Here is a 26340-nt window from a genome sequence, read left to right as displayed (position 1 = left end):
AAAATAGAAGTGGTTTGAATATTGGGATGGAATGACACCTTTGATATTGGCTTTTAATTTTATTTACTTTATATAGAATGCACTTGAATAGTAATATGGTTTTATATTTAAAACGTAGTAACCAAATTTCACCCCCCCCCTTAAATACCTATATGGAAGATAAAAGTGGTTTAATACGTTTAATGATATGTGTATTGTGATTGTATAATCAAAGGCAACTTTTTATTCAATAACAATCCTGGTCGGTCACATATCGATATATTGTGGTCACAGAGTGATGCATCGTTACACATAGACTGCGTATTCATACACGGCCGTTAATCACGCGCGCCACCTCTTTTTGAGATGCATTAATAAATGAGCCAATGCAACTTCCGAGGTGGCGCTCAGGCCCGGATGTTTTGAGATTTAACGGATAATTTTACAGGGTGATTAGGTTTAATATATTTTTCAACACATTTCGCAATATTTTAAAAAATCGGTCAATGTAGTGCGATTCAGCGATTATAAATTCATCTAAAAATGTACAGAAACATACAATCACAACCCATTTGGAAACGTGAGGACCTTTTTAAGTTGTGGCATGGTAGAATTGGTAAAAGCAAATCGATGTCTTTTGCCTGTTTGACGAGCAAATTCCCTGCCAATTAAATAGCTCATTACATAAAACGATTGCTTTGAACCTGTTAGGGTTAATGCGTGCACAAAAACATCGGCTTCTAGCCTATCTGATAGATAAATCTGCATTTTTCAATAAGATATGGAGCCAATGCCGAGGAGGTGGAGCTCAAATTAGGAGGTGGCGCCAATGCACATTTTATAGCTATTTTAAAGTGAAATATTTTATGTTATGGTTTCCATTATTTTTACAGGACTTACATTATTTTTTGTAAGTTGACTACTTCAGCACATTTGAGTCGCGTGCGTTTTTAATTAGAAAATGTAGATTTCTAATAATGTATTGATGGATTTAAACGTTAGTCTTTGTAAGATAACAACATTTAACATGTATTATACAAAATGTTAACGGAAAAAGACCGAGCTATCTTCATTTTTTTGGAGTTGATAGTGTAAAAAACAACACAAATAAGCCTAATTAAGATTAATTGAAATTGGCCTTTTAGTAAATTAAGCATTTGGATTAACGGCCACAAATCATAGTTTCATGAAGAAGTGTTACCTTATACTTATTTCGTGAATTATCATACTGTATACAAATATTAATGTCGATGAATTATTTTGATAATGTTGAACATTTAGGTATTGGTTTGATTGAGTATTACACATTTTTGGTATACATCGTAAAATTTGTTTTATTGGTGTTGGTGACTTCTTGATTGAGTTAATCAGTTATATATTTAAAAAAACTACATCTTATTTATTATAGATTGTGTTTATCTTATGTAAAGATTTGGGCCTTCGTATGTACGTTGAATAATAAATGCAATACAACAAATATAACATTATCTATCAAATGTACGTAATGTGATAATGTCATTGCGATACGACTGTTAATTGATACATCCTGCGTTGGCGCCACCTCCTATCATTAGCGCCACCTCATAAGCATTGGCTCCCTCTCTTTTGGACAAATACAAATTATCTACTACGTCGGCAAGAAGCCAATATGTTTTGCATGCATCTAATGTATGTTTTACGCAATCGTTTGATGCCGTTAGCGATTTAATAGGGTGGACATTTTCACACAGGAAAAACTCATCGAAATGTTTTGTAAAACTCCACCATGCCAAAGCTCATAAAGGTTCTCACGTTTTTAAATGGGTTGAGAATAAACGTTTCTGTACGTTTGTTTACGAATCAATCTTCGCTGAATCGCACTACATTGACCGATTTTTAAAATAATGCGAAATATGTTGAAAAAACATATACAACCTAATCACCATGTAAAATTGTCCATGAAATTTCAAAACATCCGGGCCTGAGCGCCACCTCGGAAGTTGCATTGGCTCTATTATTAATACATCGCAAAAAAAGAGGGAGGTGGCGCGCGTGATTTACGGCCGTGTCATACGAAAATCCCCAACAAATTGCATGACCGTTCCTAGGCTGAGATCCCAGCTTCATTTGTATTCGTGTATGTTTTGTTTTTATTAGAAAATCGTCTTTTGAAATACGTAAAGCTAGTGTGATGTTATATCGATATATAATCTGTACGTTTTTTTTATATTTTGAATAGAACTTTGTTTAAATTAACTTTATGCATATCAAACGTGTCAACGATGTACCTTATAAAGCTACTAATGGAATTGATAAGAGAAACTAAGACATGCACAGTTATGCTGTAAATATGACCGTTTTCTATATATAGCCACGTAAGAAGCATGATTTAACAATTCAGTACCTGATCAGAGCGGGTTATTAATTATGCGAGCGCTTATTTAGAAGACCAATCTAGAATCATTCAAAAGTACGTGACATAGTACTTTCACGATTTGTCATAAATAGAATAAACGCACTTGAAACTCGCACAAAGTCGTGTGTCACACAGACGTTGAATATCAGTATAAAATGATTGCCTTGTGTATGATAGAACAGTCTTAAAATACGTTCGTCTGATTCAAGAACAAACGCCACCATGAAAACCATTGCCTACTTGATTGCTGTCGCCATTGGTAAATGTCTTTGAGATTCTTTTGTAATATTCATTGATTTTATTGTTAGTTAGTACTTTTACAATAGATTTTCGCCGTTTAAAAAGCATGCTGAATGGTCTTTAAAGGTGCTGAAAGTTACGTGTGTTTACGACAGCTTGATGGATTTTATCGGATTTTATCAATAATATCAACTTTTTTTAATTGCATAGAAGAACGTGTAATCCTCCACGCAGAGATATGGCTTTTTCTAAGCAAAGCTCATATCAAATCCTGCTGCCGATGACGATGGGCGATTAAAATATAATTATAATAAGATGTAAATAAAAATAAACATTTAATTACGTATTCATTGTATCATTTCAGTTACGATGGTAATGGCGGAGGATTGCCCAACCGGCAACGTCAATGCAGAATGCACCCATATGACTTGTGCAAACGGTTTTCACAAGGAATGCGTTTACAGAGTTTGCACGTGCTCAAGTGAGTGTTTCACAAAATATCGCTGATTACTCGTAGTTTAATACCGATACTATTCTTAAAAAAATGTAATACATTTAAGCAACTGTTTGAGGCTTTTTTCGATATTTAATCGCTTTAAATTAAAATACATAAATGTATTTAAGAATAGATTTAAAACAAAATAAATCTTAAATATCATAAAAATTGACTCAATGTTTTGATTTGGTTATTTTATATTTAACTTAAATGTATTATTGTTTCTTTTATTTATACGAGCACGTGAGTATCCAATATCTTGGGAGTATTTAAACTTTAACTTACATTTTCTAGCATTCGAATTTATAAACTACCAAGAAACACCATGGACAAACATGTATATGAATTATTGAACTTATATAAATTGCAAACCGAAATGCTATAAAAAGTTATTAGGTGCATACCCTTATATAAAATAACACAAGTTTGTATAATCATTTAGTAAACTGCACAACGTTTGCTGTCTTTGCTTCATGTGTATAAATATTATTTGAAAATTCCCTTAAAGTATGATCAATTGATAACGGTAATAATAGTAAAATAAAAATTGAATAGATAAAACTTTTGCGAATACATGTACGTGATTTTTAAAAACATCATCCGATTACAATCATCATATTTATAAAGCTACAATCACCATACTTCCTAAAATTTATAAATGGCGCAAACAATGTCTTCTATTTTTTAGCATAGCTGTGCAGGATTTAGCAGTTTTATTGACAAGTCTTTCATTAGACAAGAGGTAGCTTAAGTTATCCACATTACTATTAAAATCAATAAAAATCGAATATGCTACACTACAAACAGTATCAAAAAGTAGATGGCCAACTTTAATGTATTCGGGACAGTACAATTTAATACAGATTTTAATTTGTTACACCATAAGTACAAAATTATTGTATGTATAGTATTTACCTGTTTTTAATTTGATCTAAATGGTACTAATTTTCAACTTTCAAAGTGCTGATGTCTGACTACATTCAATATTTGGCAAAGCATTCAGTTTTATATTTAAATTTCAGTTTCTAATAAAGTTTCTACGTTGAGTCATCTGAAAAACTTAACGCAAAACCACAGTTTACAGAAAACTCCGTTCATCTATACATGCGTTAAAAACAGCGTTTTTAACGTTGTCCTTATTTAAAGAAAGTGCGATCTGTATATTCAGCACTTTTTATATTACATAATAGAAGTTTTACTCTACACTTCCAAGATTTACAATTCTAATTGGGAGCACAAAGCCATGTTTGTTTGACATAGTAACTATTGACTGATCCATAGTTATTATTTTGTACAATGGGTCTGGTAACTACGTGACTCCAACTTGCATCCATGCCAATTAAAAAACAAGTATATGGCAGATAATTTTGAACGTCAAATGTGTAGAGTTTTTTATGCGATAATTATGTCCACTTAAACAAAACGACAGCAAACAAGCTGTTACAAAAAAACATGAAGCGTATACACCATAGTGTTTACGATGATTTCACCTCAATCATGTATTCGGATTGTGATCTAACATTTCAGCCAACACAGAATGCGTGCTAGGGACCGACTGCCATGATACCGCGGATAAAACCTGCAACCGGAAGTGGCACTGCGTAGACAATAGGTGTCGCTGCTTCTGAACAACCGCATGATGCTCGTTCATAGAATAATGTGATCTGATGTAGTTGATGATGACTTAAATAAAGTACCGGGGATACGGTTTAAAGATTTGTTTGTTTTTGTTTATTTGTTTTCGGTAATTGTTTAGATTGTAGTGTCGTAAGATTTTTACACTCAAATGCAACACTTACGCATTTAATATAACTGTCAACTGTTTAATACATGACGATGAACGATGTTAAAGCGACCGTGGTGAAATCGAATAGTTATGCCATAGATTTAATACGATAATGCCGGATTTAATTGATAATGCCTTGGCCTACTTCCACTAACAATAAGTATATGAATGTAGCAGAATAAGGGACTGCTTTTGTAAATGAAAGTACGTTCGACCTAGTGACCTATTTTTTGACAGATATAAGTCCGACCTATATAATGTTAAGACAAACAGTCTAAGCATGTTGCATCAACATAAAGTCGTACAATATACCTCTAGATTGATGAAATAAATATAAAACAAGAGATGTGATGGTCAGAAACACAATGCCCCCTAATGCGCAACTTTGATTTTTTTTACCTTTGACCTTGAAGGATGACAATGACCTTGACCTTTCATCATTTAAAATGTGCAGCTCCATGTAATACACATGCATGCCAAATATCAAGTTGCTATCTTAAATATTGCAAAAGTTATGGGCAATGTTAAAGTTTTCGGACGGACAGACTTACAGACAGTTCAAATGCTATATGCCACCATACCGGGCCATACAAACATCTGGTAAAGTAGGTTTTGAAAGCACTGGCACAGATTTACACACGGCATTAACATTGTTAAGATAAGCATTCCGACAAAGCTTCATAGCACTAGATGGTTTCATACATGTAGCCTCTATAATGAAAACAATGTTTTACTATTAGGATTTTACTTTGTGACCAAGCTATTTGCCGCACATTACGATTAATATTCGATCTAAATATGGTTAATATGAACATTCTGGATAAGTTTCAACGATGAGGGTGTGTCATCTGTAGTGGTAAAAAGGTGACAGAGATTCGAAATCGCCTTAGTTGAAAATTCTCACCGAGTTAAATCAAGATTCGAATAAAAATATTATCTATAGTTGGCAAAGCACGTTGTACACTGGGCGAAGGGCGATGACTGACGCCGGATAACGGGAGATCATGATAGCTCACACTGAGAACGTTGTGTCAGCAAAATATTCACAATTTGTGATAAAAATATAATTGCGCATGAAAATACATATTAGTATGAGCAACACATGTCGGTTTTAGTGTTCTTCCTTGAAAAGTATAGGAGTACATAGTCGGACAAGTTTTGAATTTAAATACAAATATATACTGACAAATCATCAGACAGTTCAGTCATTTTTGCGTCTTTCATCGTGCATAGTTATGCCTTTGTCCGATTTGACACAAAACACGGACGACATAGTTTGAGCTTCATTGTTTATATCGGAAGCATATTTAGGAGGCACTCAAAAGATACTAATACAGTTGCATAAAAATAAGCGATATCTGGTCTCACGTTTGTAAAACTGTTTTACAACTACCAAATACGCTAGTATTTAACATAAACTTGATATGCCTGAAAACTGAACAATACGTGCATATTTTTATTATTTACAACCACTCGTTTGTAATGTACTTCTAAAAGCAACATGCACGTTTATAAAAGTGACAAATTATGGCTGCAGAGTGTTTCGGTAAGGCGTTTTAATATACGTGTTTTATAAACATGCTATCGTAACGTATTTCTACAACAAACAAACAAAACCTATGTATAACATAGACATTCTTGGTCTGTAAATGTTCCTCGGTCACGCGCTTTAGCAAAATTGCATTGCTTTTATTTAGAAAATTCCCACAAAGAGTAAACAGTAAGAAACTGAACAAGGAAATGAAACAATCTTCCACAATACAATCTGAATGCTATTATTTTTTCAAAATTGAACTCTGTTGAGATGCCTAGGCAATTACATTAGTTGTGTTCCGTGTTTTATTTTACTCCTGGAAGATATTTGTGTTTAAGTAAGTGCACTAAGATAAGTATTGACATTTATATTGGAGCACTCAACAACTCAATAGCAATAGACAAATGCGACCTGAAAATGTAACTGTCGTTCAACGAAACTGTGGCAAACATTAACTTAAAGCTTTAACAATCGAGTCCCATAAAATGTAAAATACTGGTTTTCTGGGTGGAATCAACCTCTGAGCTATTCATTTTAATTTATAAAAAACAATGTATTTCTTTTCTGTTTTTGTTTTGTTTATTGAATTGAAATGCTATGATAGTAAAACATGTTTGCAGATATTATGAACAAATATTCACCGAGTTCGCGCGTTAAAACGCGTTGTTTAACAACAATTATCTTGGATCGACGGTTCCAAAAAAGCGCGTTAAGTGCTCCAAGACCGTAATTTTTAAACTGAGGAAAATTAACGTTCAATTCGTAAAAGTAACTGTCCACACACTTCATATTTTTTGGGTTAACTGAAAATTCCGCATAGGATTTTTTTGATGCATTTACAGTTAACAACAAGATAAGTATTGATGCAAAGCATCAAAGGGCGTCGGGAATTTCAGTATAAAAGGCAGTCAATGAAGTTACATGAAACCAGTTTTTTCTACTGTAAATATTAATATATTGGCCGATTATTTTTAACAAAATCGAAAAAGATACTGGTATAACCATTATCTATGATTGTGTGTTATAACCCCCAAATAACCATTATTTATGATGGTGTGTTATAACCCCCAAATAACCATTATCTATGATTTTGTATTGTAACCCCAAAATATTTCATAGTTCATTTTATTTACATTGGTTTCCTTTTTTTTAATGGCATCCGTGTGCAGTTTTTATAAATGGAACAGAACTGTGTAGGTTTTAAAAAATCTGCTTCATCTCGTGAGCGTAATTTCATATTTGTCTCAACTTCAAGGGGAGATGATTCTGAACTTATTCGTACGTTGCTCATTTACAATAGGAGTTGAGTACTCATTGATATGAAAACACTGCAAAAGTTGTAATGTGTTTACGACCCCCCCCCCGCTCTCACACATATATTTCATGGCCATACTAAACACAAAAATGGTTACAATACAACAGCATATTTATTTAAACTAACATGTCTACATCAAAACAAAAAGTTAACATAGAACACAAATACAATAATTTGATTCTACTGGAGCTCGAACCTTGGACCTCTCACATGTGAAACCAGCGTGTAACCACTACACTACGGAACCGCTGGAAAAATCACCTTCTAACTAAGATATTAAGGTAGTGGGAGCCTAATGGGTACTTTTGCAGAAACACTCTTTGTTATTATTTCCTCATAGTATTTTGTATATCACAACTAATTGCAAAATTTTAAAACTTTTTACCAGCCGGTTAACTTTTTATACTTGATTGAATACACTTACCCTTTGACTCGGTATGGCGTTTTCTATTGATTTACCCTATATCCAAAATATATAGTTTTTGTAATGGGATATACATATATTTTGACAATTAACTTAATAAACGTACTCGACTGGATTTTGTTAGTAGATACAGAATTTAAAAAAGTGTCATTGAAATAGAATTGCGACTTTGATGTCCAATAATATATGCACTTATCTGGATAAAATGGCAAATACGACAACAAATGGTTCAGTGACCAGAAACTTTAATTACGTTTTATGTAACTTGTAGTGTGATGAAAAGCATATATTGTACATATTTATTTAACACAACATATTTCTACACACTGAATGAATTTCAAGAAGTTTTACCGTTCCTATCTCAAGAAATTTTACTTCGAGTGTGCCTACCAAAATTCATTTTCACGCAATGAATTTAAGTATAAATTTGTATATCACTTCTTTTTGGGGGTTTTCTAGTTGCTTATTAAAAGCTACAGTTATAAACCATGACATGTGAAGACATTTAGCTAACTTTGAATTAATATTGATATAATAATACATTAACAAGAGCACCGCATAACGGGTGCCACGCTCGGCTGCGAAAGCTTGTCATAATTATTTTTTTAGATGTCACAGTGACCTTTACCTTTGACCTAGTGACCCAAATTGGTCGTGGCGTGTAGAACTCATCAAGGTGCATCTACATATCAAGTTTCAAAGTTGAAGGTGGACGTACTGTGATGTTAGAAACAAAGTTAAAGTTTTATATTAGAAGTCACAGTGACCTTGACCTTTGACCTAGTGAACAAAAAATGGGTGTGGTGTGTAGAACTCATCAAGGTGCATGTACATATGAAGTTTCAAAGTTGTAGGTGGAAGCACTTTGATGTTAGAGGCAAAGTTAAAGTTTTATATTAGAGGTCACAGTGACCTTGATCTTTGACCTAGTGATCCAAAAATGGGTGTGACGTGTAGAACTCATCAAGGTACATGTACATATGGAGTTTCAAAGTTGTAGGTGGAAGCACTTTAATTTTAGAGCCAATGTAAAGGTTTTAGCACGACGGCGGACGTCGGACAGCGGACGACGAAGAGGCTATGGCAATACCTCGGAGTATTCTCCGAAAACAGCCGAGCTAATAATACAATCTTAAGGTCACCTAAAGTCAAAAGGCAACATATGAATACAGGCGCAGTTCACCACAAAATGTCAAAGTTGTCCCAATATAACGTAGCATAAAGATGTATAAGTTATCATGTTTCTTTAAACATGTAGCACAATAATATACAACTTATATTTTAATAAAAACAGCCAGATTAATGACAACTAGATGTACATAATTTAGTATCAGTATAAAGCCATTGTGTGATTTTGACTGGCCGCGTGTCATTTGAAAGCCATATTATCTCGTTCCGTCACTTTTCGTCACTGAATAACTGACCGATTTTAGAGACCACTTCAGATAAAATAGTTCTTGCGTTTGTGACTTTTGGTAGTCCCTCATTGTTTTTAGCATTGAAAGTATCCCTAAAGGCATCCTCTCCGAAACTAGAAAATAGGGCTTTCAAATGACACAAGGCCAGTCCATATCCCGCAATGTTTTCAGCTGTTGGTCGCTTTAGAGTTCCTCTATGCAACAGCACGTCTAACAATCTAATGTCCTTTGCCTTAAAGGCTTTTCATGACTTAAACAAACTGAATTATGGCTTGCAGTAACAGTTAAGATGTGGGCCATATTGTCAGTAATATTAACATGTTTTATGCAAAGATCCCAGTGCTTCAACATCATCAGGAGCACTGTGGGCGTTGCAAGATGCCTGGAGAACACGTTCACTAGATCTTCCTGTTTGTGTGACTGTCCAGGATACGATTTTTGAAAACCGGCAAAGAGTCAACAGAACTGCTTACACAATTACAAAACGTTTCAAAAAAGTGTGTGTTCAGCAATGCACTAACCGAAACCGGAAAATCAAACCTGCGACCATAATGAGCAACAAAAATTGCTCTGGGAAACTTTGCAAGCCACATCATTCAATCATGTATAGAAGTTTTAATTGATACACTATCAACACTTTCACCATTTACACGCATTATGCCATGATCATCAACATAAATGCCAATCACTTTCTGAGCTTCGGAAGAAATTGGCACTGTTGTCTTCACATATGTCGAGAACTTTAAACCCGTCTTCAAATGCACAGCAGCAATCTGAGTAATATCAGGCATTACTGTACCTCGAACTGAAATACAAAATTAAATTCACACAATGCTTATTTCATGAATTTTATAATTCCCCTTTAAGTTTCATTCTGACGCCTTATATGATCGCTGGTTATGAGAAAAATCAATTTTCAGCACAACAAGCACATTACATATTGAACAGTCGTTAAATTCAAATGATCGCTTGTGAAAAGAATTCACCATTTATATGAATAGCTCAGAATTTTAATGTACCTATGCTCCTTCATACGATTTATTACTAAAAGTAATGAATTTATTTTTAAAAAATGTAATATGTGGAATAGCTTTTAATATTTATAATAACAATCACAAATATTTTTAATAATGTGCCTGACCAAAAAATCTTTAAAAAAATGTAATTTTACCAAACTATGAACACAATGCCTTTAATAAAACAATTATTATTAATATGTTTCATGTTCATCTGGAATAGGAAATAAGGAGACAGTTGATAAGAAAAATACTAAAATTTGGCACCAGAATAGTCAATAACATTGTATTTAAAGTTAGTTTTTACACTTACTCCATTTCTTTTTCATGTGCATCAATGGCAGCCTTGTTAGACAACGCAGTTGAGATTTTCTTGATGGCCTCCCCAGCACGAGCCTCCATCATCTTAAGATTTCTTTTCGCAATAAGCGTTATATTTAGAGTGGTTAGGAAGTTATTTACCTTCACCGGCCCTTCACCGGCCTGCCCAAACTGACTATCATTGTTAAAAAGAGAATTGAAATTGATAAGAACATGAAAACGAAATAAGGCCGTAGTTACTTAATAATGACGTCACAATGTTTTTTATAGAATCCAGTCGTATCATCATTACATTATTAAATAACATGAATGAGCAATCAATTGGATTTAACAACACAAATGCGAAACTAAATTTGAAAACTGAATATGATGGACACCGGAATGTTTCATATATATTACACGATAAAGAAATATTCACTGGGAATGACACTTGGAATTTTAAGTGGTCTGAACATGTATAAGAAGTCCAAAGATCTATGGCAATTGTACAATGATTAACCATTGATAGAAATGGCAGGTTGAAAAATGAAACATGCATACCTGTTCCAAGCTTGGTATTTACGTCAAAGCATGGCATTCCCTTGAGCTTGTGATGGTACTGCTTTCCATAAGCATCACTGTTGACTTTTCTACAGTCAGGGTTTTCACAAAAAAAGTACAAATAACCAATGAGGCCATTTTGTAGTTCGCCAACAATGTTATATATTGTCAAAGGAATGGGACACAGATTACAATACTTACCATACTGTAATTTGTTTAGCAAATCCTCCAGCTAAACGAGTCAATCAATCTTCTTCCATCCCCCCCACCCAATTCTGCTAACTCTTTTAACGCCATTTAGCAAATGCGAATAGCTTTTACGTGAGTCATTTTCACACAAATCGCCATCGCAGAGCTCGGTAAATGAATAATTGTTATCGAACACAACGTTGTCGATCGGTGTTTGCTTCTTTTTCGATTTTGCAAATCGCTCGCTTTTATTTCGCACTTTTATTTTGCTAAGAAAATGTCAACAACCGTGACGTCATGAACATAAATATTTTATGAAACGAATTAATTTAACTTATATTTGTATTGTATAGTTATTAAATCTTACAGAGATAAGCAAATTTAACTCATAAATAAAACAATACAAATTTATTTCGTGTATTTAGTATAATTTCCGGACTTTACCGTATGTATCGCTTATAGCCGAAACGCTTTCCGAATACGGCGATATCGACCGACTATTCCCGATCTCACTAGGCACCTACTGCCTTAATAAGTGACTGTAGTGTAACGGTTATCAATAAAGCAATAAACCGTGTAATCGCTGTCGTCTTGCAAAATTGAAGAAAATACGCGTTAACCAAAACTCGAACAGCAAAAGTCTGTGCTTTTGTTAGAAAAACCACAAAATAAATATATTTTGATTATGTTTTTTTTTATACAAAACCAGAAAGTTTCGCGTATTTGCCCAGTCCCTGTGATATTTCCCCTGTGATCAGTTATTAATTAAAACAATAAGCTTTGCATTATTGGCAATAAATGTTGAAATAAATGTAATAACCACAAATGCAGTACTTATGAACACTAATTTACACAAAAAATCACCACTATGCAAGATATTCTTAAAACAAAATATATACATTGATCCGTATAATAACTTCTCCCATAAGCGAAATTAAACGCATTACATACTAGTCGCCGCACTCCATTGCGACGCAAATAAATGAAGATGTGATAAGGTGGTCAATTTAATAAAATAAGAACAGTTATGTGAATACAACAATAAATCAAGAAGGCATTTTGAACATTTAACTATAAAAAAGTCGTGTTGAATTAGAATGAGATATTTCTTATAATCACTACATCATGATCCTTGACATGTGCAAGTGACCAATTGCCACACATTTAGAAACAAGACAAAACACATAACGAAAACAAACATTAATGAGAAAAAATGGGTTGAGCACCGTACAACAGTACGTGCTTACTATAGCAACTAGATTATTTAAAAACATCGGTTTCAGGGCGCCCAAAATTTAAACTAAGAACAGATGTATTCATTGAAGTGAAGGTTAACCTCGCAGCAGGACTCAAACGGGTACCCGAACAAAAGCCAACTTTTAGCTTAAGATACCGGTTCTGGTCGCTGTATACAAAAGGGTCAATCGCAGTGTTTCGCAATGGAATGATTGCACATGTGCATGGGAACCATGTTATGTGTCATTTTAAGATAAGTGTTCACTACAAATCTACATCATAAGTAGACATGAACAACAGATGCATTAAAAGCATGTAAGTCGAGAGATGTTCTTTATTTTTACTCAAATCCGAAAGTGGTACAAATTTTGTGAATAAAAACAAAGCATTTTTTTTAATAAACAATGTTTTTTAAAACTCGATCAATTGCAAACAGAATTTATACCAAAGAATATACATTTTTAGCTGTCCGCTTCATCTCATAGTGAAATAAATTATATTCCTTGTTGAAAAGTAATTTTCGCAAATACAAAACAAGTTATATCCGCACGGAATTCGTTCATATATATCTTTGCCAAAGCCGGTTTTCCTTTGGCGCTATTTCGTTTGGCTTTTGCCGATTTCGTGAGTACTGGCGTCAAAAGACAAAACTGTCACACCTTAAAATGTTCAACAGAAAAAGCAATCCTACGACCAAGCAGCATTACACACAAACGTCGGTAGAAATAAGCATATGGGGGTAATCACGTTACAAACAAATTGACGTCAATGCTGAGGCAGGTATTTTCCCCCGTTTTATAATCTCAATAACTTTATTAATAACACCAACGAAAACAAAAACAAGTACACAACAACAAAAACGCCAAAACCAGTGTCAACAACACCAATACCAACAACACCAATATCAACAACACCAACTCAAAATATAACAACACCAACAGAAAAGAAAACAAAAACACCAAAAACAAAAACACCAAAACAAAACCACCACCACCACCAACAGCATTATCACTTATAATACCAACAACACCATATCAAACATCATCAACAACACAACAACAACAACACCAACAACAACACCAACAACAACACAACCACCAACAACAACAATACAACCACCATCAACAACACCACCAACAACTACAACATCAACAATAACACCAGTAGAAACACCACCATTAACAACACCGCCACCACCAACACCATTTACAACAACTCCAACAACAAAACCACCACCACAAACAAAACCACAAACACCACAAACAACAACAACACCAACAACACAAACTTTAACACCAAAAATAAAAAATATATTTCACTAAAGCACCAAGTATCCCGATGTGTGTGATTGCAAATACTCCTGCACATAATAGAAACTTTTTCTGAAAACAAAATAATCGACAAAAACAAACAACATTTAATATGCTTAAATTAAATCTTGACTTGTAAGCGTAAATATATACAAAATACTAATACTTTTCATGAGACTACACTAATACACTCCAGAATTATGACTTTGGCATTCTTAGGAACTATGCGAGAAAACTAAAGTACGCTCTTCATGTGAACTCTTACACAAAATGTTCAAAGTATTATTTGTTAACATTTTTATAATCCACTATATCTTTATCATTCTCTTTAAATCTTTCAAAAAGGTTCCCGATGTGTGTGAGAGCATCCGATTGCTGCATATAATAGAAGTTTTACCAGTGTATTTTATATTGCATTTCAATTAGTGACATATGACTTAATATATACTTTTTGTTTTGTTATTTTGTATCATTATTATTTCATAAATGGCAGCTTAAGCCCTGGAAATGATGAATGTGATCCCTTCCATTATAATCCGAAAAGACTCTTGTTTATTCCTTTCAACTCCAAGGACATGACTGACAACCCAGACGACAGGATGCACTTTTCCATCCTGCACGTCTGATTTGACAGAGCCTTCTTTTAAAAACTCGCAATCTTAGTGTTTAATTAAATAACATCTCACGTGAATTTTAATTCAAAGCTGCAACTTGCAAATTCAAATTTCTTATATTTTATTTGGAGGATTAACACGGGCTTTCGAATGATATGTTTCAAAACACCGGTTCAAATCCGAGAAATTATTTTAAATACCCAACATGTTCACACCTCAAGCTTGGGATAGAGTCAATAATTAGAAAATGCATGTAGATTGAAACGGGTAGGTTTTTTTAATCAAGATGCTATGCCTTTACTATTAACGGCCACCGGAAAAACTTTGCGAAACCGAAATTTCGCAAACTTAAGTACCTTTTTTCTTAAAGATTTGCTACTTTGAGACATAGTATGCGATAAAAGTCTTATCGTTGATTAATAATTGGTTATTTTCACTCAAAAAACGCGTTTTCTTCACTTTGAAATTTATAAGCAAAGTTGGGGTTCCCATGGGATTTTTGCATTTTCCCATGGGATTTTCGATTTTCCCATGGGATTTTTTCTCCCATGGGATTTTTTTTCTCCCATAATTTGCAAATGGGAGAAAAATCCCATGGGATTTTGAACATTTTAAAAAACGTGTTTTATTTGCGTTTGCAAGTATTTTAACGTTATTTAAGGACTGTATATTGGTTTTATGCCAATTATATATAAAAATATATAGTAATAAAAAAATCCCATTTTAAAATGGGAGAAAAAAATCCCATGGGATTTTTTTCTTATTTTGAGAGATTTATTCATGAAACTTTCAGAAACATCATATTTTATGAAATGATGAACAACTACGATATTTTAATGCGTTTAGTCGTGTTTAAAAAAAAACAAAAAAATTCCATGGGATTTTTAAATCCCATGGGATTTTTAAATCCCATGGGATTTTTTGTCCCATGGGATTTTTTTTCCAATGGGATTTTTCAGTTTCGTAAGCCGAATAAGTTTCTTAATGAGAAAAACAACAATAAAGGAAATAATATTTATAATTTTGAATAATAAATTGAATAATATAAATAACATGAATATTTTTAAAATGAGTTACAATTAAAGGTTTATGCTTGTAGAACTTATCATTTCTTGTTCGAGCAGATGGTTGAGTCCAATTGGTGAGTATGCCAGCTTAGAACCAGTATAAATGCATCGCAGACAGACAACGCTGTCATACTGTACACACTGCTGAGTAACAATCTTTATTGCATTTCATTTTGCAACAGAAAATGAACTCCGTAGTATAATTGATCTTATATATGCCCTCTGCTTTTGAAAGCGTGCAACACATTAACATAACAATAAGTCCATGCCATAAACTATGTGCAAATTCCATTCAAAGCTATATACACATTATAAAGGTCAGATGACCCGCGTCATGCGAAAATGGGTCTTATGTCATATGCGGCCAAAGTTGGCCCATCCTAGCTTGTCCAACCGCGCAGTCTGGTCAGGTTCTACGCTGACTGATATATAAAGTCAAGCCATGATTCGTGGTCTCATATCCAAACTCGGTAGCTCCTGTGCGAAACTTTCACCGGAAACGACGGCACCGAGACGGGCGCTCGAACTTTGCGGATGCGCGTTATATGTTATATATAATAGCGCGATGTGTTTTTCTTGCCTCAAATTAGTAAGCCCAATCAGCGTTTTATTGTGTTCTTTGCTTCTACTATTAACAAGAACTTCAACCGATACGAACATGAATTTTATTTTAATATGTTTATTTAATGCTCGGAAAACTCATTGTATATTTAGACTACTAATTATAAAACAAAGTCGGGTTTTCAACATCTGTTTTCGGCATATAAATTGTTATTCCAAACCAGATTTTACGCACTTTACTGTACAAAATACCGTAAGGGCCACCGTGGTTACTCATTAAAATCCAGAGAGCGAGAATGCGAGAACGCGAAAGTACGATGACGACAGTGCGACAATACGATGGCGACAATGCGTTCGTACGATTGCGAAAACGCGCTAGTACGATGACGACAATGCGACAGTGCGACAATACAATGGCGGCAGTGCGATAGTACGGGGGCGACAATGCGATAGTCATATCGTACTGTCGCCGTGGTATCATCGCAATGTCGCCATCGTTCTATCGCATTGTCGCCATCGTATTGTCGCACTGTCGCCATCGCATTTTCGAATTGCCGCCATCATACTATCGCGTTATCGCATTGGCACCATCGTACTATCACACTGTCGGCTATCGCCAGCGTATTGTCGCACTGTCGTCATCGTATTTTCGCACTGTCGTCATCGTATTATCGCACTATCGAACTGTAGTATTGTCGCCATCGTACTATCTCACTGTCGCCATCGTATTGTCGCACTGTCGTCATCGCACTGTCTGATTGTCGTCATCGTATTATCGCGTTCTCGCATTGTCGCCATCGTACTATTGCATTGTCGCCATCGTATTGTCACCCTGTCATCATCGTATTGTCACATTGTCGCCATCGTACTATCGCGTTCTCGCGTTCTCGCCCTCTGGATTTTAATGTGTAACCACGATGGCACTAACGGTATTCCGTAATACTGCTAAAGCACAGTATGATTAGGTCACTCCCAATGCTCAAATCTCTATGTCTATTTTAGTAACAACACATGTCTATGGAAGGATATTTAGGTAAAAGTTACATCATTCGTGGTGAATATTTACATTATGACTGATGCTTATTCTAATTTGCTTTATGACAATTCCAACATGCTTGTTGTCTATTCGTTTATACTTGATGATTGCTGCAACATTACATCATTCATGATGAATATTTACATTATGCGTGATGTTTATTCTAACATGCTTCATGACAGTTCCAACATGCTTGTTCTCTATCGGTTATACTTGATGATTGTTTCAACATGCTTGGTGACTATCCAATGTTTGTGTGTTCATTATTCCTGAAACCAGTCATAATCGGTTTTGCCACTAAGCGTCATTAACAACGGCAGTTAGCAACAGGCAGTAAGCAGAATGCAAGTTACTAAATTATGACAACAGGTGGCGCGCGTTTATTTTCCGTATGTTGAATAAATTACTTTTCGGAAAAAAAAAGCGAAAACATCCGAATCATTTTGACTAGTAAACTGAATAAGCTGAATTAGTTCCCTTCGTTATATAATCTCCATTAAACTAAATACGTTCATTATTGCCATGAAGACCAGTAGGTTTACACAATGAATTGACTGCCGTGAATGTTTTTGATATTTGTAAGATGCAATTGTTACTCAAGAAATTATACATGTATTTTATTCAGAACATAACGGGGCTGATGTGTTGGAATTGTGGCCCTTCCCTAATCCAAATAATTACAGTAGACGTAATCTACCGATGTGCATTGCATATCGACCTCAGATTTATAAAGTAGCCCAAACCCCCATTGCCACAGACCTGTGCGTGAAACTTTCAGATTTCTCTAGTCTGTTTACCATGCTATAATTACAATTTCTATAAACACATATTTATCATTTTATGACTATATAATGTCTGTGGTATAAAGAGAAACCTGAAAGTTACAAGTACTCGTGTCTAGTACTGTACAACTATTGTACTCCTCGTTGAGAAAACAACTACTTCATCTACATGTATTAAAATATCATAAAACATAATTTTCAATCAAGTTGGAAAAAATCAATAAATAAATGTCATATAAACAGGTTTGTCATGAACGTTGACGTCGCTCTTGGTTACCAGAAAAATTCCCACGCACGGATTTCAACCGTCATTGTTTACAATCAATTAAGTGCATAAGTACTTGAATTTGTATAGTGTTTTTTAAAAGTGTCCAGCTACAGGTGGTTATCGTGTGGCTATAATACTAATTAGTGAAAACATATTTTGGAATGATAAGTAATCATATTATAACGAAAAATCAACTTTTCTTAAAAAAAATAAGTTAAATATATATTCAACAAGGTATCCAACTCGAAATCATCCGAAAACGGGATGCATCGTTTTAAACAGCCATTACTTCATCAATTTTGCAGCGATTTTCACGATCTTGGTCTTATTCAACGCAGAAATAAATTTCCTTTCTGGAAATGTATATGTCTTGCAATATTTTTACAAATACTGGGTCAACTTTTAAGAAATAACACGATACACAACTCGCGTGACCCAGCTGTGATCGATCAGACAGTATTCATGACTGAAATCTTCACGGGGAAAAGGGCATTTTCCCTGCAAAGTTCACGAACCTCGATACCATAATTCAATAAAACGTATGAAAAAAAACATTCTTACCGTGCTTGCCGTAGCATTATGCATCAAAACGAACTGTCCAGCGCATTTTCAAACCTTTGTTTACATACATTTTAACCAACTGACATTTTAAACACAAGAGTGATTTCATTGCTCCAATGCGGAGTTGTGTCTTTACAACTGGAGATTTCATTCATAAATACGGTCTGATCGATCACAACTGGGTCAAGCGAATTATGTATAGCTTTATTTCTTAAAATTTGACCCAGCATGTGTAGAAATATAACAATATATATACATTTCCTAAAAGGAAATTCATTTCTGCGTTGAATAAGACCGGGTCATGAAAATCGCTGCAAAATTAATTTAGTAATGGCTGCTCAAAACGATGCACCCCGTTTTCGGATGATTTCGAGTTGGATACCTTGTTATATATAAAACGATAGTGATTTTTTTTTTTATAGAAAATTTGATTTTTCGTTTTAATATGATTATTTATCATTCAAAAAGATGTTTTCACTAATTATTATCATAGCCACACGCTAACCACCTGTGTGTCCAGCACGTGTGCCGGGAGAACAGGGCTTAATGTATTTTTTTGTTAAGCTCTATAATATTTATATCCAATCTGTATGAAAAAATGTCGGTGAACATTATTCCGGTGTTAATTTTTGAAAATATTGAGGCATTCGTTAATTATGGATCTAAAACGGAACATTAATCCGCAAAAAAAAACACCGGGCATATTGCATATTAGATCGGACACATGAAATTATTTCGAAAGAAAGCAATAAGAGTTTCAATTCTACATGAGTAAGTCTCGCTGTGCACGATTACGCTCTTACTGCTCGTATATATTTGACTCTTGGCAAATACCTAGTGTTTTATTTTGCTTAATCTATATTATAATCTAAATACTTAAAGCAGCATGACCAACAGCTCTTTCATATGTGAAAGAGATTGACACGAAATACCTACCCATCTATAATAAAGTTTATATGTGCACTTCAATATTATAGTTTTATAGCATTTTATGTGGTGCAATATAAAAGTACTCTAGTAAATTTGAAATTATGTAATCGATTTCCTCTCAACATACATGCAAAGTTCCAGATAACTTTTTCAGCAAAATCTTGGTTTACACTCTATAATAATCCAGCCTTAAAGTCTATTATTAATTCTTTTTTTTCAGGTAAATATAATTTTTGGCACATCCGCATTTAGGTTTATAGTCTAAGAAGAGCTCATGACAATTGCCGGGTTACAGCAGACTTTTTGCGATAAAAGGACCAGATAATGGAAAACGTTCGGCTTTTCGACTGTTGTAAAGATGGTCTGTTATTCATAATAACGTTAAAGTGCTGTTGATTTCATAATTGTAATGAGGGCCTAGACGAGTGGGAACTCATTGATAAAATGTTTACATTATATGCATTGATATTGAGTTTTACGCATGATCACACATTTTGAATTCTTATTTTATTTTTCCAATGTGTAACCGTACGCACAGAATTTAAGTCTACTTTTTTACTAAATTTAATTCAATTTTTTACGACTTTAAGCGTCTTATCTGGAGCTCTGCATACATGCATTAGTAGCATATATTGAAATATATCCATAGACTTTCTTTGGTTATTGAAGGTAAATTACTGTACAAAAATTATGGTTAGTCATTAACCAAAAAAAAGTTAAGTCTACAAACACGCGGTTAATTTCGGTTCAGTAGCAAATATCTTACAAAGGTGCGCAACTTCTCCTATAACATAAAATTTCCGTTATACGCCTTTAATTTCCGTAGTCCTCCGTAGCATTTCGGAATGACTGTCAATTGACATCATTGTATCATGCATGATAGTATGTTGCTTTGTGCTTGGGTGAAACTCACATCTTACCATCGCGTTTATTTATTAAACGCATTAATATTTGATTCCATTATGCACTGCGCCTATTGCACAAGTCTCTCTGCACAAACCAACATACACATATGCAGCATGCAATTAACGAACAAGAATGTTGCATCTGTACACATGCATGATACCATTAAGCAGAATGTAAATAGACATTGGACATCAGGCAAGATGTAAGTGTCGTCAAGCATGAAAAGGTGTCTACATACTAATTGAAAGTACCATCAAGAATCATGACACCGTCACACAGAAGGATGTAATTTTTACCTAAATACCCTTCCATATTTGTCGGCACTGTGTGTTTGCTTAATTTCACTGAAGAACGTCTACTGGTAAATCTTACAAAAAAAGTGATAAATAAGACTGAGTAACAATTTTTTCGGCGTTGCTGTTTAACGTCAATTTTGGCCTTTCAACGAACTTCTTAAAAGCCCATTGAATTTTAATGAAGAAGTTTCCCGCTTGTAGGTCCGAATGAATTAAATCAAATTTTGCAATTGGCAATTTGATAGAAATCCCCATAAAACATTGCACAGCTTTCTGAAATAAACAGGCCACATTGAACGCATTCACGATATCCAACAGCTCTCTTTGCAAAGACCTATCTAGTGTTTCTTGGCCGTGTAAGATCTATAATTAGAACATCGTCACCTAAACATCTACTAATAGAAGAGCATATTTTGGGGAAACAAATTCAATAAGAGTATAAAACGCTCACGATCAATAATGTGTAGTTTGTTAAAGATATCACGGCAGTAAAAACATAGCACTTTAAAGAGACCACAATCTGGTACATTTGGTCAATTGTTGCGTCCGTGGCGGACAATACATTTTTAAAAAGAAAGCGTACAAAAAAGCAAACACAATGTTCTTCGTAAGCTTGTTTCAATCTTAAAAACACATAATCGACAGTCATTCCAGTCAAATACAATACTAACAGTCAGCACTCTAGAGATCAAAATTGCGGATATAAATATTTAATTCAGGGATATCAAGTGTATCAAGTTCGAATTCCGGAAAAAATAGCCGGTAGTCTGGGGCATTAGGTCCCTTACAGGGATAAAAGGTACATCCCCGCCCGAGCCTTAGCTAATTGATTTATTGTAGTCTTTCTAGTTGCAATTTCTGGTGAGTACAATGCGGAATATTACGGATATTTGCAACATGTCGAAGATTTTCGGAAAGTAGCGAAGAGGTTTTCGTCAGTTAATATTCATGTCCGTGCCGGCCGCTAACTTATCAGAATCAATAAAAAAGAACCAGGAAAAATCGGTACCGATCGCAAATTTCCGGAATTCCGATAAAGCTTCAACATTATTTGTTCTCAAATGATCGCGTACTCAAACGAATCTGTCCCTAAGCCTCCAACTCCCTTTAAATCTCATCGGACGTACATTGATCTCAAAATCTATCCTTGACGACTCAAATCATATTTCCTGAATAGTTTGGCCTATTGACGTCCCTGTAATTATAACAATGGTCTTTTGGATAAACAACGCTAAGTTGTTGCAATATAATAACCGTTTAAAATAGTTACCGGTTTTCATTTAATAAAATGATTAAGTCATATTCGAGATTTCAGCGATTGCCAATATTTTGCTTTTGTTTCTCATAAGCATATGGTGCTTGGTATCTGCTATTGACTCCTATGTAGATTGCAAATATTACATAACCCTTACAGCGGCCGAGCGCAGATATCTGCACTTGGCTGCTAAAAAGAAAATTCTTTGCGCATTAATTTAATTCAAATCTCATTATCATAATCAAAATCATCATCATCGTCGTCGTCGTCACTACTACCACCACCACCATCATCATCATCATCTTCTTCTTCTTCTTCCTCCTCCTCCTCATCATCATCATTAACAACAACAGCAACCCCAACTTAACATCATCATCAAACAACAATAAACATCGGTAGCATACAATGTGCTTCATCAACCATACATAATTATATGCGTTAAAACACCATAATAGAACAGCATGAATGAAGCTGTCTATTACTCTTTTATATTTCCTATACCAATATTTTTTTCGTTAATTGAAGGACTAGTTGAAATCTTCTATAAAAGCCCTCCCCCCCCCTCCCCAAATAAAAAAAATAAAAAAGATTAATAATAACCCTAGCAAACAGCAATAAACATAGGTTAGTTAGTATACACTGTGCTTTAGCAACCATGCATAATGAATGTTTATGACTTCGGACCGTTGTGATCAAATTTAAAAAAGCAAGATGGTATGTATGCGGCACACAACACATAGATAATTATAGTTTTATACCTTAAACGTAGTTCATCAAAATAAAGATAAGTTATTGTCTATGTAATACTTAAATTAGGTTTATAACGTATGCATATTTGTCTAAAACTTGTGAAATGTGATTCGTAAGCCGACGACAACATTATCATTCGGACCCTTCTCCCCACCTAACAATCGAGATTAAACACCTGTGGAGATCCCGATCTTATCAATGAATAAACCGGTTCAATGATGTCAAGTCAAATAAAACATACTATTACTATCCAAATAAATATCTATCAAAAAATGTAAATTGATATACCTACTTAACTAAAACTAAACTTAAACGATTAGCAAGAAAAATATATAAAGAAGAAGCAGGCAAAGTAGACAAATTAATTGTAACATATGTGTTCTCAGTCTCCCACTGTTGAACAATATAAATAGTATTTATCGCCACCCCAAAAGGGATCTTTATAACACGTTTGGCTCAACTAATATATAATTGTGACAGGACAAACTGTCAACAAATACCTTGTTAATGTTTTATACATAACTCCAATCAAAGGTTAACTTTCAAGGAAACTGCGGCATGTTAAAACTGTTGATTATGACAAAATGTTGTTTAGTACAAATCAGTACAATAGCGTCTGTTATGTGGCCTATACTAATCCAGTTAAATAAAACTTTAATCGCAGAAAAGTTTAGATTCTTTACACCTTTAAGAAAATATATATAACAGTTCTTTCCTGTTTTAACAAAATGATACATTTAAAAATAAATTATGAAGCATCGCTAGCAATAGTAGAAAGAGAAGTAGAATTATTATCATTAGTAGCAGTAGCAGCAGCAGCAGCAGTAGCAGCAGCAGCAGCAGCAGTAGCAGTAGCAGAATCAGTAGCAGTAGCAGTAGCAGTAGCAGTAGCAGTAGCACTAGCAGTAGCAGTAGAAGTAGCAGTAGAAGTAGCAGTAGCCGTATCAGTAGCCGTATCAGTAGCAGTAACAGTAGCAGTAGCAGTAGCAACAGCAGAAGAAGCAGCAGCAGTATCAGTAGCAGTAGCAGTAGCACTATCAGTAGCAGCAGCAGCAGCGGCAGTGGCAGCGGCAGTGGCAGTAGCAGTGGCAGTAGCAGTGGCAGTAGCAGTGGTAGTAGCAGTAGCACTATCAGTAGCAGCAGCAGCAGCAGCAGCAGCGGCAGTGGCAGCGGCAGTGGCAGTGGCAGCGGCAGCGGCAGTGGCAGTGGCAGCGGCAGCGGCAGTGGCAGCGGCAGTGGCAGTGGCAGTGGCAGCGGCAGCGGCAGCAGTAGCAGTAGCAGTAAGAGTAGCCGAAGCAGTAGCAGTAGCGGCTTTTTGCTTTTTTGTTTTAGAAGTGTTTGTCGTATAAGAAGAACGCAAGGAAGACAAATTAATTGTAACATGTGTTATCTTAGTCTCCGTTGTAGTAGTATTTGTTGTATCTACACAGCCATTTTTCAGTCACCTGAGAGACATGTTTTTATAAGAGATTTAATTGTGGACCAATACATCGTGTATTAATATCAGTGTACCCACTGGGACACCACATGGGGCGAGGATTAACAGATAAACTAGGCCTTCAATTAATTATGCGCCTAGAGGCAAACAATACTATAACTTACTGATAATTTTAGGATTGGGATGTGTTTGTATCTTATTTGAAATTAGCTAGCTTTATTCAAAAACTAATTATAGGCTCAATATTATCACAAGAACATCATCACATATTCATTGTGCAATATATAATCATATCACCATCACAATATGCCAGAGCGTTAGTATTTATTGTGCATACATATCCTACAGCAACATTTACAAAACTTATTACAAACCAACCACTCAAGCTTTAATTAAGATTGATTTCAATTTATATTATGACATACATTAAAGATCACTGTCAATTAATTAAAAAATAGCTTGATGCTTCGTACTCAGCGATTTAAATAAAAGAAACGTTGCGTACACATTAATTGGGGTTAATAAAAAAAGTCTGCAATTAAAATAATCAAATTTAAATAATACTAGATTTAGTTTCAAATTGTCGCTCAAAAAATGTATCAGTTATATCAGTTACTAGGGAATCGATTTGTTTAATCTCCGCAATCCAATAATAATTATGGTGTTTGTATGACAAATTAATAGCTATTCGTCATTGAATGTATGATACTCATAAAAATATTGGAACAATAACCACAACAACAACAACATATGTGATTATGTATATATCTTCTTCAGATACTCTGTGTCATACTTTCAAAATTATCCTCATAAGATTCATAATAATAAAATAAACACTATTGCAATCTTAGTAAAAACCAACTTAGCCGTTATGCTAATGATTTTATGTTCAGTATGCGTGTACATTTCAATATTATATAACAACAAGTGTTCACAAATACCTATGTTTAATAAATATTAAAAACATGAGAACCAATGAAGGTATTGCATTTTAATAGACTAGTTTTACCGTGTGTGTACATTCATATAAAATCTTTTGAAAATCACACTTGAGATAATGTCTTTAGGTTTTGCTATTTCTAATCGATTTAAACACCATAAAACCACCGTATTTTCTCTTACATTCTAAATTTTCTTACATTTCCTTTTTAAGCCAAAATATTTATGTTTTCATGATTATAAATTTTCGGACATACGGATTTTCGTACAGTCAGTTAAACAGCGCTATTTTATCAGATTTTTGCCCTGTTTTTGCTTATCTGATGACCCTTCGGTCATGCATTTTTACAACCGGATTAAAGTAATAAAACAGAATCATGCCTAAGGGCAATCGACCATTACATTTGCGTACTTGGGTAAATTACCTTGTAAACCTCTAATAAGCAATGGTTCCTTCCAACAGCGTTTGAAATGATATCGTATTAAGAAAGCCAAACGTTTATTGTTTTTACTTTTTATATATTATTTCAGTTGATTGTAAAGCTGTTAAGTTGTATTTTTAAAGTAAAGAACGAAGGGAACAACACAATAAAATTATGTACACTGATGTATTATTTCTACTTCAATTAAATAATTGACAAACAAACATAACACACTTGTCTCTAAATATTTTTCGTATTTAAATTTTCCAACACGAAAAACAATATCTTTAAGTGCACGGAACTTATAATTATTACG

At 34.4% G+C, this 26340-nt stretch overlaps 1 protein-coding gene across 2 annotated transcripts in view; it reads left to right on the top strand.

The window, feature by feature from the left end:
* Positions 1-2467: 2467 nt before the first annotated feature.
* LOC127842565 (serine protease inhibitor Cvsi-2-like) overlaps positions 2468-26340 on the top strand; it is an 87918-nt gene continuing 64045 nt past the window's right edge. The window contains exons 1-3 of one of the 2 annotated variants that reach the window (XM_052372128.1): positions 2468-2633; positions 2979-3095; positions 4638-4828. In XM_052372128.1, the coding sequence (XP_052228088.1) occupies positions 2597-2633; positions 2979-3095; positions 4638-4738 (255 nt within the window). In that variant the 5' untranslated portion in view covers positions 2468-2596 and the 3' untranslated portion in view covers positions 4739-4828. Of the gene's footprint in view, positions 2634-2978; positions 3096-4637; positions 4829-26340 lie in introns of those variants that run through there. The other variant, XM_052372130.1, reaches the window with a different exon arrangement.

The sequence above is a fragment of the Dreissena polymorpha genome, chromosome 8 (assembly GCF_020536995.1).
Source record: "Dreissena polymorpha isolate Duluth1 chromosome 8, UMN_Dpol_1.0, whole genome shotgun sequence".
In the NCBI taxonomy this organism is placed as follows: domain Eukaryota; kingdom Metazoa; phylum Mollusca; class Bivalvia; order Myida; family Dreissenidae; genus Dreissena; species Dreissena polymorpha.
The sequence above is the reverse complement of the archived record's forward strand: the minus strand, read 5'-3'. Positions and strand labels throughout refer to the sequence as shown.